The sequence below is a fragment of the Anser brachyrhynchus genome, assembly GCF_964034855.1.
Source record: "Anser brachyrhynchus genome assembly, chromosome: 8".
In the NCBI taxonomy this organism is placed as follows: Eukaryota; Metazoa; Chordata; class Aves; order Anseriformes; family Anatidae; genus Anser; species Anser brachyrhynchus.
Genome location: NC_137702.1, coordinates 29,532,431 through 29,550,489, shown reverse-complemented (window position 1 = coordinate 29,550,489; position 18,059 = coordinate 29,532,431). Strand labels below are relative to the sequence as shown.

Genomic DNA, 18,059 nt, shown 5'->3' with positions numbered 1-18,059 from the left:
TTTTTGGTTATTGGTTTTCCAAAATACTGAAATATATACATAACATCAGTGAAGGGATTAGTTTCGGTTTATTACGTACCTAAAATCTCAAACATACTTAAAGAGTATTGCTAAAAAAGTCCACAGTATTGTTAAATAAGTGAACATGAAGGTGTAAAAATGCTGTAAGATACTCCCCTTAGTTGCTAGAGCATTAAACAATGAACTCCCAGTCTCATAGTAACTTACAGGCTTTGTGTAAAAAAAATTAGCAAGCTTTTACTACAGCAATTACGTCTTATTAGCTCTGAACATATGTTTTGAATATAGGTACTAAGAGCAGACAGCTGTTTAATGAGGGTTCGAAAGCTGTGGAAATACCCTCATGAAAGAGGAAATGGAAATCCCACCACCCAATTACTATCTTATATATAAAAAATGATCAGAATCATGCATGAAGTTGAATGTTTAGGAATATGGAGAAATCTCCCTCTATTTGATATTTTGTGGAGATCCACAGGGCCTGTGTTGTTACAAAAATCTCCTGCTTATATCTGTTCTTTCCCAGTACAATATGAATCTCTTTGAGACATTCATCCCTTATATATTTTCTGTTGGAATCACTATTTAGGAAGACTGTAGTAGAACTGAAAGAAAATGAAAAGGCACATACATGGTCAAACTACCACATGCCGCACGCAAATGCTGCACACAGCAGAGCAGACACGTGGAGGTACAGATCATTCTCAGACTTGTTCTACTGACGACAGAACATTCTCGTCTTTTTTTCCTTAGGACTCACCTGTGCTGGAGCAAAGCTGCTTGTAGAAATTCCTATTCATAATAAAAATACTGTAGTTTAGAGCTGCATAACTGCTCAGAGCTTAAACTTGGGGAGAAAGCAGAGAAAGAGAAGAAGCAAAACAAAAGAGTGAAGCAGTAGTAGCAAGAGGGAACCTTTGCTCTTCCCTGTGCAGCAGGCCCTGGCAGGAGACTGCTGCTGCTGGGAAGGTGTCTTCCAGGCAGGGAGTAGCTGAGAAAGCTGCGGCTGATTTCAAAGCTATAAAGGAAAGAGATGCTTGAGCAGACAGACTGGAATGACTTGCACGTAAGCTATTATACAACCAGCAAAGTTAAGTTTCAACAGGAGATGAAAAGAAAGATGTGTGGCTTTCCACAAGCTGTCTCTATCTACAAATGCAGTAGCAGACTTGAAGTTTCCATCCTGAATTGGGGCAAGCAGAAAAATGGCTTTCCAGCTTCAGCTCTTACTCTGTTCTCTGGCCTGCCTTCCTCAGCAGGTAGCCTGGAAGACATATTATAGCTGATTAATTGCAAGCAAGTTAGGGTTTTCATGGAAATAATGGACAGCATTGGGAATCTCGTGTATTCTGCAAAAGAATTAAAAATGCAGCAAATACTAACAGAAGACTGAAATAAAATGAAAACAAAAAAACACAGCATAATTAATTTGGCATCCCCCATAAATGTTAAATGAATTTACCAGAACAAGTTTTTAAGCAGAAGAGCAAATTTTTAAGTTACTATTGCAAAATAGATGCATTTACAATAATCAGCTCTTCAAGTCAGTGAGGAAAAGAATGCTACATCACGAAAGAGCCTATTCAACATCCTATATATTATATTATGTATTTCTAATACATGTCCAGTATTGCTCAGAATATTTTCATTGTAATTAATAATTGCTCGTTAATTCAGAGCCATTATGAAAAGTTATTATTTTCATGTACTCTCTTGGTTTTATTCTAGAGACCCACAAAGTGCTAGGCCTGTTTCACAGGCCCTGTCTGGACTTCCTTCAAAAAGTCAGCAGCCAAAATTTACATATACTATTACTTTTTGTTTCCCCATAAAATACACTGCTTTGATTTATCTTGTGGATAAACACATACAAGGACAGTGAGCTAAAATAAGCAGTTTCAATGTAAAGTAAGTAATTGAAAAACTATATGAATTTTTAGAACAATTATTTTAAATATTCTCACAGATTTAAAATGCACTGACTGTATCAGCTCATGCTTTATTCTGCTCACCTATGACACTAAATCCAAAAAATAACCCTGCTGGATTTCTTGCTGAGTGTGTTCATTTTAGGGTATTTGCTGCAATCCAAAATTAGTACTTTATTTAAGCATCAGCATTTTCTTGGAAACAAATACAAAGTTGATGGTTATTTTTGCTGCATCACACATTTAGAAAATACAAATAATGGCAGCAAACATGAATGAGATGTACCTTATACAGTGTTACAGGAAACAAAAATCAGATAGAACAAGGAGATCTTCCTATCACCAATAACTAGAAATTGGACCTGCTATTGTTTATTTAAAACATAGGGAAAAGTCTGCTTCCTGTCACCATGCATGCATTTTGCACTATATACAACATGACCCTTGACTTATAGTAGACATCAGAGAACTTCTTGGCTTCCATTCAGTTGATCCATTATAGACTGAACCTGCAGAAGGTTCAGCCAACATCCACACTTCTTTAAAAGGATTTGACACATCAGAAACCAGAAAATTAGAGTTTCCTTGAATTCTAGGAGGAAAGCACTTGAGCGACAAAAGAAGAAAAGAACAGAAACGTTGTTAGGTCAGGCAGTACTCTGTGGATGGTCCTTCCTGTTGCTGAGGCAGCACAAAGCCAAACTTAGAGCTATGTAAGTACTGTACCAGGCTGAAACCTCCAGCCAGATCTTGAAAGTCAGGTGCCAAATGAGACGCTGCACAGTAATAAAGCAGTAGTAATACATTAATAAAGGACAAGACTCATGATTTGCTGTGTGTTAATGTAAGTTGAAGGAACAATGCTGCTTACTGGAAGATGCTCGTTTTCCTGTGTAATATACAGCATCTGGGTATTCAATGCAAACGCTGGGCAGAGCAGCAAGTAAGTGGTGTTTCTAAACAGTGTGAACGGGAACCAGAGCTTTTCACACGTTGTTGACATAAGGGAAAGATTTTGTAATTTCTTATAATTTATTCTGAATTTTCTTCCTAAATCCCTCCAGTGAGCCATTTTGGTCATAGAGGACTCTAAGATTTCCACCTCTCAGAAAGCATCATTTTTCCCACTTGATCTTCAAATATGTCCTCCTAGCATACTGATACTGAACACGGGGGCTAAAAAGAACTCCTGAATCATCAAATACACAATAGAACAGGAGCTGATAAATTCAGTGCATTCTGAAATGGGAGGAAGATCTCAAAAATAATTGCTCTGTAATTCATTTCACTTTTTTTTTATTTTTAAAGTCAGTGCCATATTAAAGGCAATTGATTTGTTGGCTCTCTGCTAGCCCAAGGGAAAGCTATTCAAGCATACAGTTGTTCTAATAGCCTGGTTCTTCACATTTCCAACCTCACGGCCAGTTAATATGGACCTGCTTCTCTGCAGACTTTCTGTACAATGACCTCTTTCTTCCACCATGCCTTCTGTCTACAGATGATTCCCTCTTTTCAAGCCTCTCCTGAAGTAACTTTGATAAACTTCCTTCTGGCATCCTTGCCACTATTTCATCTTGGCTATGTCCACTACCTCAGTTTCACTCCCAAGGAGGTGACTTGTTCTATTCCTTTCAACCTCATTTTCTCCACTTCAGTCCTACTCCTCAGCGCTATTTCTCTTCCAGCTGCTAGTCGCTGCCCTTATTTGTAATACAGGTTTGTGATTGTGTACGGATTAAAATTCTGTAATTATATTAAGCTTTTCATTTGAACTTGCTAGTCCTTTCTGCAGGTTCCCCTGAAGTTCCTCAAAATCCTCCCGACCAGTGACTAACCTCAAAGCTTTTCTGGCATTTCCAAATCAATGTCACTATCCATACCCTTTACTATCACACGAAGGGTGTACTGAACCCTGAAGGAACAGTATGATATCTCACGGCAACCTTCTGCCATGATAAATTCCTATATTACCAGTCATTTAGTGCCTGTGTTTTGTGACAGACCCATGTCTGTAGCAGATGAACTTAGTTCAAACATAGCACTGTCTCAGTGCTGGCCCACTCACGGCATAAGCAAAAAGCACTAATGAAAAAGCCTAGAGGCTGGCTTCACTGCAGACACGAAGTTATTTGGCTGCCTGGATGTTACTTACTTTCAAATGCTCAGACTTTCTTTAAACTTAGTATTAAATAAGACCTCCCCAGATTTCCAAAGCTTAGGGGTATTTTTGTTTATGAGTTTTGCTTTTTTAATAACTTTGACATTGTTATAAGGAACACCTAAGCTTATATTGCCTCCTTGTATTCTTAAATACCAATCAGAGGTTAAGTAAAAGCTTTGCTTGGCCTTACAATTTTATTAAGAATTATATTAGTATATTCTCATCTGACTTTAACTTCTAATAATAATACAAATGGACGAATTACACGTATTAGCTAATTAAAAATGACTATAAATTAATAAAAAATCATTTTGTTCTAAAAATAGAGTTTAAGACAGTCAACATATGAAAAATAAAATATATACATATAAAGACAACTTTATGAGTGTCTTACAATAACTAGCCCAGATATTTACTTGTACAACATTCATATTTGGCAGTGCTCCATCCTTAAAAAAATGAGCAAAGAAATTTATAAGTGCATCAGGGAGGAATCTTTCCCCTCCAGTTTTCTGGACCACATAAAGATGTTTGTTTCCTGTAACTGCACAGATGTGGTGTATAACTTATCTACTTCCATATTTACTAACATATTTGAGCAGAAGAATCTGAATGTACATTTAAAATAAACAAATATGCATAAGTAATGTTATGTCAATGATGCACAACCTATTTCTCACAGTTTTATCTGTGCAGATAATCTTAAAGCCATTTTACATCTGCAATTTTCTCTTTCTTGTCCATACACTTAAATATAAACCTGCTTCCTAAACTATTCAATTTGTTGTCAGTGTTAAAAAACAAAAGCTAAATAACTGCATCAGTGGAAACCCTGTTCCCCCTCTCATTCCATTTCAGGGATTCTGACCCTGTTTCTGCTGGTATCTGTGAAAATCTAGAGGTGTTTTAGACCAGATGACTTGCACGGCTTCATCCTGTTCAGCTGCAGCAGCACAAGATCTCTTTGGACCATAGTGCCATCTAGCTTCTCTTCTCCTGACCTCAGTAATTCTCTGCTGGACACTACCAACAGATGTAACAAAAGGAAGAGTCCCAGGGAGCCATTGTTAATGTAACTGTCAAGATACCCTTGACTATTTATCTAGACATATAGCTGAATAAGGGGACGAAATTACTGACCTCTCAAGGAACTCCTCTCTGATCATCCACTCAAAACTGGGAGACTAAAATATGGATTTTCCTTTGGAACAGACTAACACCTTCCCTCCAAAATGGAAAATCAAGATCCATACCAATGCTCTAGGCAACCTACCTGTGCCTCAGCTGAAGCTCTGGCACCATAACTATACTAACACAAACTTCACAGGACATCAAGGGCAGCATAGCTAAATCCTCTCACATTGCTGAAGGCAGTTCTAAAACAATCCCTGCTCCCAAAGGTGCAATATTTGAAAAGATTTGGAAGATCCCCTGATGTGTCAAGAAAGGAAAAAAAAAATGGACAAAGACACTTTTCATTCATATGAGGGTTTTTTTGTGCCTCTTTTTTTAGTAACAAAGGCTATTTTACAAGAATTACTGAGCAGACATGAAATGATCCACCACAACTCGTAACAAGCTGTGTGAAATAGAAACCTTTTTCAGGTAATGGATTTCCCTGTATTCATCTGGAATCTGAGACGCACTCAAAGCTGCCCAGGTTTCATTTGCCTTGGCAATATGAACAGGACATACCTGTACACAAGCAGACAGCAACAAACCCAGTCCCCTTAACAAAGGACATCGCAGAACAGCAGATGAAGTCTCCAGGTTTGGCTCATGCCCTCAGCAGCTTCTGGTGAGCTGGGAATACACAAGATCCACCCTTGCTCTTGATCCTTCTTCCTAATTCACTGCTGTGCTCTTTACTACTAGGAGGGATATCTCCTGCTGCGTCTCCCACATGGTTCAATTCATCCACACTGGATCATTACATGGATTTCTGCTGCCAATGCCCAGCAGCAGTGGGCAGTGAAACAGTCAAGTCTTCCAATTGTTACTTCAGGTTCAATGGCAAGATAAAGATTTTCCATTAAATTCTACTAATCAAACAAACTTCTTAAATGATCAGGGTAAACTAAGGCCTTAAGCCCTAAATAATGGACGAACTGAGATTCCATTGCCCTATCTTCCTTTTCACGTAACTTCACTTGAAGTCTGTGAAGACATGAGGATAAATGTGCTACTCGGTGTGTAGTCACATAAATGAGCACGTTTTAAAGGGATGCAGAGTTGTGACCCTTTGCAACTGGCTTCTGTGAGGGAGAACAAAGCAGTCACTTCCCTCCTGTACACTGGCTGGCTGGCCTGAAGGCATAGCAGCCTTGTTCCCAAGCTGCACACATACAGCCGCCCTCACTGCTGACAGCATCCACTAGCATCAGAAACCCTTGCTGAATATCTCAAGACAACCCTGCAATCACTGGAAGTTGTAATGGACATCCTTGGCAAGAGTTTGCTCGTAGACTGTCTGAATAAGAGCATTCACATAACAGGGATGTATGTCAACGTAGGGATGGCTGGCACAGAAAATGTACATTCATGCTCGAAACCAAACATTGTGTAAAAATATTACCAAAAATGTATTACAAGTTACCAACATTTTTTGTTTTGAAATCAATAAAAAGTAGTATTTCAACATAGCACTGTGTAAGTGATGAGAACAGAAAGCAAAACAACACTGCAGTATTTCTAGAGACCTCATTCAGAAATTAAAAACCGTTTGTGCCATTCATATGGTGATCATAATAATTTTTAAATTACAGATAAAATTAACATATAATCAGCTATTTTATTCATTACCTTGACATAATTTTTACAGTGTTAGATATTAGAAAATGAGGTTAACAGTTACAAGACCCTTAGGTTTACATGCAATGTGCTTTTATTTTTAACTGCTGTTTTATCTTCCCACAGAAGATATCTTGCTCACAGAATTACATTCACAAAGATTCCTCAGAACACTTTCACATTTGGGAAGATGACTGTTTTACGTATTTGTATATGAATGAGAGATTTTTTTTCTTTATAGTTAGATAAACAATTGTCTCCCAAATCTAAAAGGAAATAGACCAACAATGGTAAGAAAATCTGAAGATACCAGATAATGACTTAAAACTGATTCTCAGAATTCTGCCTTTACATTCCACAGAAATCCGACCACTCCGTGGAATTACGTCTTTTATTCCCCAGCCAGTCTTCCTCTACCTGCACCAGCTGCTGAGCACAGCCTAGTAAGCGTGGGGCTCTGGTTTCCTGATCAGCCTCTGGGCATCAGAGGTTACCGGCTCTGCCCCAGGAGACGCGCTCTGAACATCAGGGCGCTACCTGCACTGTGTCGCAAATGGATATAGCCTTATCTGACACACGGGCACATGCTGCCCAACAAGCTTTTAAGTGATTTTGTTGATCTCTGAGTAACAGCTGTGGTCTTTTATATTCTTAAATTCCCAAACTCAGCCAAAGGGACACTTGGCAAGGGATAAGAAGTTTCTACAATTTTTTTTTATATCAAATGAAGCAAAAAGGTAGTTTAAAAGGCTATATATATATATATATATGTTTTAATATATACACACACATATATACATATAAGTATATAATTTTCCTTGAATGGTAATAACTCAGAAATAAATTTCCTCTCCGTCAAAAATCTCAGAATGTATTTGTGTTTGGGTCAAGACCAAGCATGGGACACTACCACCTCAACGACACATTTTTAAGCATAGTATGCCTACATTGCAGAAGGGACTATAATTATAATCTTGACATTACCATAACGACCGTGGTTGCTATCAGGTGACAGGTATAATATAGATAATCAGTAGACAGTACAATAGCAATATTTAATGATGCATGAGATAGAAAAAAATTCATGCCTTTAATTCAGCTCAGATCCATCACTTGTTATATTTGAGTGTGAATTGCCTAATCCTGTTAATATGTACATAACAGTTATAATAAACAGCAAAAAGCCAAGCAAGGTATCTACTGCAGAATCCAGAGAGTTTACATTTACTCATCATATACAACGAATATTTTTTGTGATCTGCTTTATCTCTTTTATTTTAACATGATAGGTAGTCCTACTGTCTTGCTTTAATACCATACACACAAAAAAGCTGATTGTCACAGGGAGACTTATGTAAAGTGCCTTTGCCTTGAAGTCAAACAAGCAGAAGTGAGGCTGTGCTTTTGTTTTCCCAGGTTGCAGTCTACCAACTCCCTGATTTAAAATCAGCCTGAGAGAAATAAAGCCACAACTGGGAAAAAAAAAAAAAAAAAAAAAGACCTACAGTAAAAGAAGATGTTCTATTGAATGAAACAGGCACAACTATGCTCACTGGAAGAGCTAATGTGGCTGCAAATTCCAAATTCTGCAAGATTTTACCACTACCTTTATAAAAAATGATTAACTGAATAAGAAATGTTTATGGAAAAGGTGACTCCTGCAGTGAAGCTATCCCAACAGGCACTGAGAGCAAGGGATGACATGTAACAGAAGACAAAGGAGTAATAGCCTTAAGGTAAATATGTAATATCTTAACAGTATTTCTTGACATTTCCTCTGCTCAAACCCTGCTGCTCCTGTCTCCACAGTTACAATACAGCCATTTCACTAGGTCTTGGAATGAAAAATATGAAGTTTATAAGAAATCACAGAAACAGTGTTTATGAAATGATATAAAAATCAGTGTCAGAGGCTCGAGGGTGAGAGGAAAGCAGCTGTTCCAGCACTGAGGTACCCTGAGGTAAGGCAGACAAAGGGGACAGAAGAAAACAAAGAGGACATCTCACTGCAACATTCAGTGGAATAAACAGGAAACAAAGTCTGTGCAATGCTTTTCAGAACTCTGGCTATTGCTTGATTCATCAGATCTGCCTCTCAAATTCTTACATTTAAAAATAGTTTTCTTCTGTTGCTAATGCTCACTTCATTGCCTTCAGACTGACACTGCACCTCCATCACATCATCAGCTTCAGAAATGATCAGGATGGCTGAAGATCTTGCCTGATGCATATCTGCATTTTTAATTCTGCACTGAGAATGTCACAGGACAGGTGAAGACTCCAGACAGCCTGAAGACAGCTATTAAGAAATTTCCATCTGAGATGTTAGCTTCATAAAGCTCTGAATAAAAAATTAAGATACTGAAGAAATTTCTTCCAGGCATAGTAGTTCCTTCTGTGTCTCCCTCAGGACTACTACACTTAACTTCCCTCACTCAGCTGCTCTCTGAACCCTTGGGAAGAAAGGGAACGGATCAAAGAGGCCAAGTCCTGCTGCAGTAATTGAAATTTGGCCTTACCGAGAAGCCCAAGTTGCACAGGTATTTTTCACAAATATGAATACTTTCCCTAACAGCACCAGCATGTCCACTCTGAAAATGGCAAATGCAACAGCCTCCTGCAGTATGGCTCTACGACCAGCAGCTGCTTCACTTTGTCGGACTGCTCCCGAACGCAAGGCATCTTTGGTCTAAGTGAAGCTTTTCAATAACAGCAGCTCCGTCGTTGTTCTTTGTACCTTGGTCTTTGAACTATAGGAGCTAGTTAGTGAGAATAATAACTATTCTTTCTTTCTTGTATTTCTTCTTTAATTGATAATAAATATGGGTTTCATCTGCTGTCACTTCTAAAGGAGGAAAACTTTTGAAGCAGAGGTTGATCCCACAAAAGTAGAGTATAAAAGGTGTTTAAAGAATACTGTAAAATGTTGGCATAGACACAGTTTTGTTATTCATTATTTTAACCCTTTGTCCCACGGGGGCAACAGTTCAGCATGCTGAAGCCTACGATGCCATAAAGCTCCCCCGTGGGGCTTGAGCTCCCCCTCCAACAGGTAGTTTGCTCTCCCTCAGAATGCTTCGCAAAAGCTCAGCTGTAATGAGTTAATCACAATAAATGTTAACAATGAATGTTTTTCTCCAGCCTTCAAACTATTTGTAACTTTTTTCTGTATCACTTTAGGGTTTTTTTTACATAGCCTTAATCAAATGTGAGTATCTGTAATATAGACAGCATTTATCCACTACTCTACATAGGAAAAAACACACCTTCAACTGCTTCTTAGCCTTCAGTAGAAACTTAAGTATGTGGGACTTCTCCCTCAGTTTTTTTAGTTTTAGTTTACATTTGTCTCCCCTAACTTACACTGCTCAAGGAGTCATTCCTTGATCAGCAGGATCAAGGACTCTGCCCTTAGTGAAGGAAATTACAGAAAATAGCGAAGAAAGAGAGAAAAAGAGAAAAAGAAAAAGAGAGAAAGGAGACTATTACTCTGGTAAAATGATGACAGTGCAGGGGAAGGATTGACATAAAAGAGCAAAAAAGGTAGCTTTCTTAGAAGTTAAACAGTCACGAGAAAAGCTATTTTCGCTGCCGGTTGGGAAAGGGACTTCTGAATTTAAAGAATACTGCAATAATCTAGTTATGTGATTTAAGATGAAATGGAAAGCTAAAGTATATGTTGTCACTTTTTCTTTAATGAAATGCTACACTTAAACGTCTTCATTTGAAAATAATCTGTATGTGGGTTTTTTTAAAAATAGCATCAATTTGGTAGTTAGAAAAAAAGGTTCACAGTGTGCTTATGGCTGACTGAATCCGGAGGTAAGCTCTTATTCCTGCTTATAAGTCCAGTAATGCTGATGAATGTAGTCTCCATAAGAACGCTGATGCAATTCATACTGGTAGTCTTTTTTGATGCTAGAGATTAATGAAATCTGCTGGTGTGTGGAACACTTTGTTAAAAGAAGAAATTGAGAATGCAACTGTGCAGTCTTACTTATTAAGAGAAGTATAGAATTCTGTTTCCTCGCCCGTATAAGGAATCAAACAATTTTATAGGGTTTATTTCATCATAATCCCAGGCCTCTTTTGGCTTTTTGACCTTTTTCTCTGTACTGTTTCCCAGGATCACACTGTTAGTGCCCTCTTCCTGCCATCTTTATCTCCTCTTGTCATGTTTTCCCAGCCTCACTTTGTTCATGGCACCTTTGTCTAGGGCAACAATTGTCCAGTTTTGGTGGAGGTCCATATTATTGTAGCTACCCAATTCCACAAAAGAGCTCAAGGCTTTTTAGAACTACCTTAAATTAAAGATAACTTCAAATGATTTGATCCAAACTGTAACTTCACAAACAGCCTCTGCAAGATTTTTCACAAATAGCTGTATTTGTTAACACCTGCCTTGGGGTGTTGTTCTGAAGCATCACAATTTTACCTGCAAAGACCTGGTCCCACAGGGAAAGGCTATATTTCTGCATAGGCAAACCACAAATTGAGTGGCTAAATTACAGGCAAATTTACTTTGGTTGTAATACCAAATGGCTGTTTCAAGCCAGACCAATACAACTGACCACAATTCATCCAGCCTGTTCCTGACATCTAGCTGCTCTTGTTTCCGGAAGCCCTGAGGAAATAGCAAAGGAATAGGCACCTGCTGCACACGAATAACGTGATGGATTTGCACTACCATATAGGAAATTCAACACTTTGGTGAAATCACACCCATCGTTCAATATTCGCGAAGCTGACCAGTCAGCTAGGAGGGGAAGCTTTAGGCCATGCTCACCTTGCTTGGCACCATGCCAGATCAAAAGAGAACTTTGCTTCATTTACATCTTCATTTACATCTTTTGAAAGATTGTTTGTTTGAAACATTTTAAAGAATGATTTTTAAAAGTACAAATATGCCTTGCACCTGCAAATTTTAATGGACAATTGGCAACGTATGCTTTGCACCTGTCAATTAGTAGTGTGAACATGACAGAAATTCATATTGAAGAAAAGTCACCATTAAACTAGCAGTGGACACATTTGAATTAGCTGTAAAAAGAAAAGCAGAAATGCTAAAAACTGAGACTCAGATCAATTTTCTCATATAAGAAGCAGTAACACAGAGGCAGGAAAAGTTGAGTTAAGCAGAGCTTCCATTGTGATTTACCACAGAGTATTTATAATGTGGAAATACAAAGAATATCGCTGCAGAACAAGGTATACAGGACTTTTCTGAGCAGTAATTTTAAAATTTTTAGATTAAATTAAAAATTAATTAAAATTCTTAATTTAAAGATTTAATTTAATTAACATTAAAATTATTTTTTATTTAAAAATCTTAAATTCTTTAAAATTTAAATTAAAATATTTTTTTAATTAGAGAAATTTAAAATTAAAATTATTTTCTGTGTAATGCTATTTAGGTCACCTGAGTGTATTAAAACAGTCAAAGATTTACAGTCAGATGTAATTACATCAAACTTTCCAAGGGATTTCCAGCTGTTCTCTAGAATTAATGCATAGCATAAGGATAGCTGAATGACGTTTTGCACTATAGCATTTTTTATACATACTTGCATTTAAAACATTGTCTATATAAAATACAGGCATTTCAGATTTAACTTGCATGCTATTTGATAAGGGAGAAACCCAGAAGTTCATTTTCTCACATTTGGATATTGATTTCTGAAACAGGTTATTGCTTGAATTCCAGACTGCCATGTTCCGTAGTCAAAAACAGGGGGGGATTTCGTCTAATTTATTATTTTAATGTTTGTTCCTTTGCTTATGGGCCCAGTACTGAGCTTTGCCAAGTGTCTGCAGCTATGGTGAGAAGTGGTGGTACTCATCCTTTCGTGGGTTCCAGCCTAAGGATTACCTCATAGTAGAACGGCATCTTAGCCCTGGGTGGCCCTTGGTTTAGCTTTGTTTTGGCAGTGATTCAGAATATGTTCCAGAATTGGTATAGACGTGGTTGGAACAGCTCTCGTTTGTCTCCATTTGCTGCGCAAAGCTAGCAAAAGTACAGTCACTTTGATTACGCTGTGAGATTACAAGAAGACAGTACTTTCCAAGACAGATGCACAGTGGTGATAAAATAAACCTTGCAAACTTTTTACAACCATGATTCCTTGCTAGCCCTCCCGATCCTTCCAGTGCTGTCTCACAGGTGGCATGCTGTCTCTGAGATGGAGTTAGAAACTCCGTAAGCCTCAGATTCTAAGAAACTCCTCTTACTTTTCTACAGGTCCCTGTAAGTGACTAAAGCTGTTTTCAAGATGTTGATACATTATCAGGACATCAAGATATTTTATTTTTTCTCCTTTTGAGGCCATAGCTCCTTGGCTTTGTCAAATCCATCCTCAAGAAGAATCTTTTCTGTGATGGCAACTTTTTTATTTTGAAAAATAGAAGATCGGTAGGGGAATTTTTATATATATCTGTGTATCATAGACGTTGAATGGGTCTAAGAGTCAGGAAAAAATGAAATTCTTCCTTTAAAAGAAACTTCTGTTGAAACTTAAGCCACATCGTGTAAGGTACATGAAGTGTGGAGCACTGTAAATACGGCCAAGTAGCTTTTTAAGTTATACCATTGTGCTTGTTTCCTCTGTATTGTCTTAGCATTCAAATATTCTCCTAAGAACTGCCAAACTCATATAAACACTTGCCATCAAATGCAGAAACCTCTTTTTGTGAATAACTCCCCTTTGTTCCCCGTGTCCATTCACCCTCTCGACAGCACAACTGAAGTGTTTCTGCTCTGATTGTTTTAATGAGCAGCGGCCATGGATTCAGAAAAGAATTACCCGTTCCAGCCTTTTGTGCCAAAAGGCAAACAGTGCCAAGTAACATCACCATGAGCACAACATCAGCTTGGAAAAGTGGAAGGAGGTGGTCAAGCACAGGAGAAGGAACCACCGGTGTTTCGGGTCTGTTCCTGTGAGGAAGGAGGCTGCAGCACTCACCACCACAGTTCCATTTCCCTCACCACCCTCCGTGGGAGGTAGTTGTCGCCTTTCCAAACGCCGCAGAAAATCTGTCATTTTATATTTAGCAGAAGCTGTGAAATCCCACTTCAACAATAATGTATTTAATAGAAACACAACAAATTGGTAACTGAACAGATGATAAGGCTAGAAGGACAGCACTAGTCTCCATATTGCGTTATATTTTACTGAGTGCATTACCACAAGCAGAGGCCTTTATCAAAACAGGCCTTATATAAAGAGCTTTTTTAAAAAATCCAAACCAGATTACTAAAAAGGTGTCTATGTTTTTAACAATTTCCACAGATAGCATCATCTTGAAGTTTGCCAAAGAAAAGGTCAAGGAGGGTCCCGCATGGCGCACTGAGATGGTAAAGTTGGGGGAAAAGGAAACCGTTCCTGAGGGATTTTTTGGGGAGGGGTCTGAAACATTTGCCAGTTCTTCACAAATGAACCTTGTGTTCAGGGAGCACACTCAAAGCAATTATTTCAAACGCTCAAAGAATCACACAGATTTTATAAAAACAAACTTGCAGCGAGTCTCAGGAAAAAGAGATGCAGGCGCCTGCCTTACACTGAAACCGTCAGAGCTCAGAAGCGGTTAACGCCCGCTGCCATATTTACCAGTCACCGCAGATTTCCAAACCCGCTGCCTGGGGCCGGGATGGCGGGCTGAGGGGCGGCGAAGGGCGGGACACCGCCGCCCGGCCTCGCCTCACGGCTCTGCCCGCGGGCAGCAAGAGGCGAGCGGGGCCAGCAGGGCACAGCGCGGGGCTGCCCAAGGCTGCCTGCGCCGGGGCTCTCGGACGTGAGGCGGCGCCTGAGGGGAGGCGGCGGGCGCCGCCGGGCGGCGGGGCGCGGAGGCGCCGGGGCTCCCCTCGCCGTTCCCCGCGGGCCCCCCGGGGCGCTCAGCGCGGCGCGGCGGCGGCGCCGCACACCGTGCCCCGGCGCCGCGGCAGCTGCGGGCAGGGCGGAGCGGCGGCGGCGGGGCCGGTGGCGGCGGCGCGGTGTCGCGGGGCGGCGGCGGAGCCCTCGGCGCGGGGCAGGACGGAGCGCGCCGCCCGTCGGAACTCCTCGCTGCGCCACGTGTAGAGCAGCGGGTTGAGGGCCGAGAGCGAGCAGAGCAGCAGCCAGCTGGCGGCCTGCAGCGCCGCCGGCGCCGGGCGCAGGAAGAAGGCCAGCAGGCTGACCCAGACGAGGGGCTGGGTGCCCAGCAGGAAGACGCAGCAGAGCAGCAGCACCGAGACGCTGCTGAGGCGGCGCTGGGCGCGGCGGGGCGGCGGCGGGGCGGCGGGGAAGGGCAGCTGGTGCAGGAGGTGGAAGTTGAGGACGCTGACCCGCTTGGCGCTGCCCCGCACCCGCCGCACGATGCCGAGGTAGCAGTGGAGCAGCAGCGCCGTCTGGCCCAGCACGGCCAGGGCGAGGAGCAGCGCGGTGTAGCGGGAGCCGCCGTCCGGCTGCCGCGGGGGCGGCTGCTGGGCCGAGCCCGGCGTCCAGAGCCCGGGCAGCAGCAGGAGCAGGAGCAGGGCGAGGGCCCAGGAGAGCCCGATCATGCAGCCCGTGTGCCTCCGCTGGTAGAGGGCCTGGTAAACGCTGGGCAGCTTGGTGATGAGCACGTACCTGTTGAAGGCCACCAGCAGGTGAGAGGCCAGCGAGACGGTGAGGCCGAGGCCGAGGAGCCCCCCTCGGAGCAGGCGGTACTCGGCCGAGCGAAGGGAAGAGGAGTTGGGGGGCAGCAGCCCCAGCACTGCCTCCTGGGGCATCCACAGGGCGCACACGCTGAGGTCGGCCGCACAGCCGTTGACGATGAAGGCGTTACTGGTTGTCTGCAGCTTCTTGAAGGAGAAAACTAGGTAGATGACCATCACATTGGATAAGGTCCCTGAGATAGCTAGGACCGCATAGAGCAGCGACAGGAAGATGCGGGTCCCGGAGGAGTCCTCCCAGAGCAGCAGCAGCGGCGAGCTAGCACTCCAGGAAGAGGCGTTGGGCATCTCGCTGAATGCAGCTCAGTTTTGGCTTCTCCCTGTAAATCCCATCCTCAGCTGGGTCCGAAGATCCTGCTGCAGAAGTCCCCCGCCAAACACGAGAGAGCATGTGCAGCTGAGGGACTCTAAGGCAGATTTCAGTCATACAAGCTGCAAGTCCAGAAAATGCAGTTAGCAGTAGCGATCTGGAGAACAGCAGTGTCCAAGGTAGGGAGGTAACAAGAAATCCCAGAGACTAGCTAGCGAAGGTGGGTCCATAGGGTGCAGATAGCTGTGAGCAGACGGGAGCATGACTGAGGATTCGGTAGCTGTGAAAACGCCAAAAGCAGCAGCACCTTGCAATCGGCAGCAGAAACGGCAGCAACTGATACAAAGCTTTGCAGTTTCTCCTGTGCCACAGTACGTACACTGTATATCATTCCAGGAAGATTCAGCCCTTCCACTCTTCATGAATTATTCAGCGGATTTTCAACTTGTTAAATCAAGAAGGAAAAAAAAAATCTATCATGCTCCAGAAATACTGCAACTACACAGTCTGACTCTTTTCTCTTTGCTTTGCCAGTTTCCTGGTTCTAGCCCATTTATGCAACTTTAATTTTCAGCAAGCTTTCAAACTAATATCAGTCACTTATGACTAAAATACAATTCATTTGCTGTAGAAACTCCTCTGCTAAATACTGAAACTGATTTTTCTGATCTTATTTTTGTTAAGCAAAAACGTACTGTTTCTTTAAACAATTTCAGAACTGGTCTATAATAATGTTTGCAAGTTAAATCTTTAATAGGTACACAGATCCCTGCTAAGACAGCATTTCTTATTTGAGGAAGCTGGTCCTCAACCTACATATGCTACATTTCTTCATAAAACACTCAGCTTGTTTTCTCTAACAGGACGTTTTGCATCACTAACCTGCTGGAGGTAAATGTTTGTGTCACTAAGTACACAGGTGAAATGGAATCAGTATAGTCTTTGAAACAGTTTCACAACAAATTCAATTCAAAAAGCAAGTTCCTTCAGAACGGAATGAAAGCTTCTCACGCAGAGTAAGAGTTGGTTGAAGAGCAGGGTGTCACAGTCACAGGATGGGCAAGAGTTGGCACTGGGATTCTCCCAGGTACTCTACAATGCTTTAGTCAAACAGGGACCAAATGTTAACTCTACTTACCATTGAAAAGATTTTATAAGAAACCAAGAAAAATGACTTAATTTCCTCTTAAAAGCATTCCAGAAAAGGAATGCTGATTAAGAGAGAAACTGCTTTTACACATGGATTATATATGAGCTAGATAAGTAAATTTTGTCAGCTGGTTAGGTATTATCTGGGTATTGACTAAAGATACCTTTGTGAGGTATTTTAGATATTGTCAAACTCATGATGCTGATAAATAACAGTAGCAAAATAGTATGTTAGGAGGTAATCATAATAAATTCTTTAAGATAATGAAGTTAATCTGTGTAGGTCAATGGATTAATTTGCAACATAGCACATCTTTTATTTGGCAGAAAGTCTCATGTTTGTAATTGACAGGACTGTTGATCCAAATATGGATTCATTACAACTATGAGTATCTGTTCTTTTTTAATTAACTAGATTGCTCATGTGCTTAAGGTTAAAGACATACCTGAACAATTTACTTGATCAGGCCCTTAATTACCATATTTTTTTGCCTGCTGCACTTTACAGTGTAGATCTAATCATGTGTCAAACCTTTTGAGGCCTTTCATTGTTTAGCTGTCAGTAGAGAACAGTTATTATAGAAACTAAAATCCTCCTCTTTCTGCAGTACTGTAATTGAAAAATATTCTTTAAATCTGTAACAAGAAATATCTCCCTAACCAAAAAGCTTCATAAAGCATACTTTGAAGAGATTAATGGTTCCATAAGGCATTATCTGCAGAATTGTAGGCCCAGTAGAAACCTCTAGATTTATTTAATCCATCCTTCCATGTTTATCCAACCTCCTTTTAAAGGCCTCGTGCTACAGTTTTTTCTCCCAGAAGGAGGAGATGCATTTATATATGAAGCAATGGAAGTGTAAAGTTCAAGGTTAAGTAAACAGGATATAAAACAAAATTTAGGGTATTTCTGAAAAGCTATAAGGTTCTAAAGACTTCCTAACATTTTACTGTCCCCAAACTTATTTTTTATTTTTTTAAGAAGTAGATTGTTATGGAATAGTGGCTATACTT

General features: G+C 40.8%; 1 protein-coding gene across 2 annotated transcripts in view; it reads right to left on the bottom strand.

Moving 5' to 3' along the window:
* The window catches only part of GPR88 (G protein-coupled receptor 88), a 32,636-nt gene extending 14,617 nt beyond the window's left edge, over nt 1–18,019 (bottom strand). For both annotated transcript variants that reach the window (XM_080602530.1, XM_080602531.1), the window contains exon 1: nt 653–18,019. In XM_080602530.1, the coding sequence (XP_080458656.1) occupies nt 14,789–15,874 (1,086 nt within the window). In that variant the 5' untranslated portion in view covers nt 15,875–18,019 and the 3' untranslated portion in view covers nt 653–14,788. The remainder of the gene's footprint in view (nt 1–652) is intronic.
* Nucleotides 18,020–18,059: the final 40 nt, after the last annotated feature.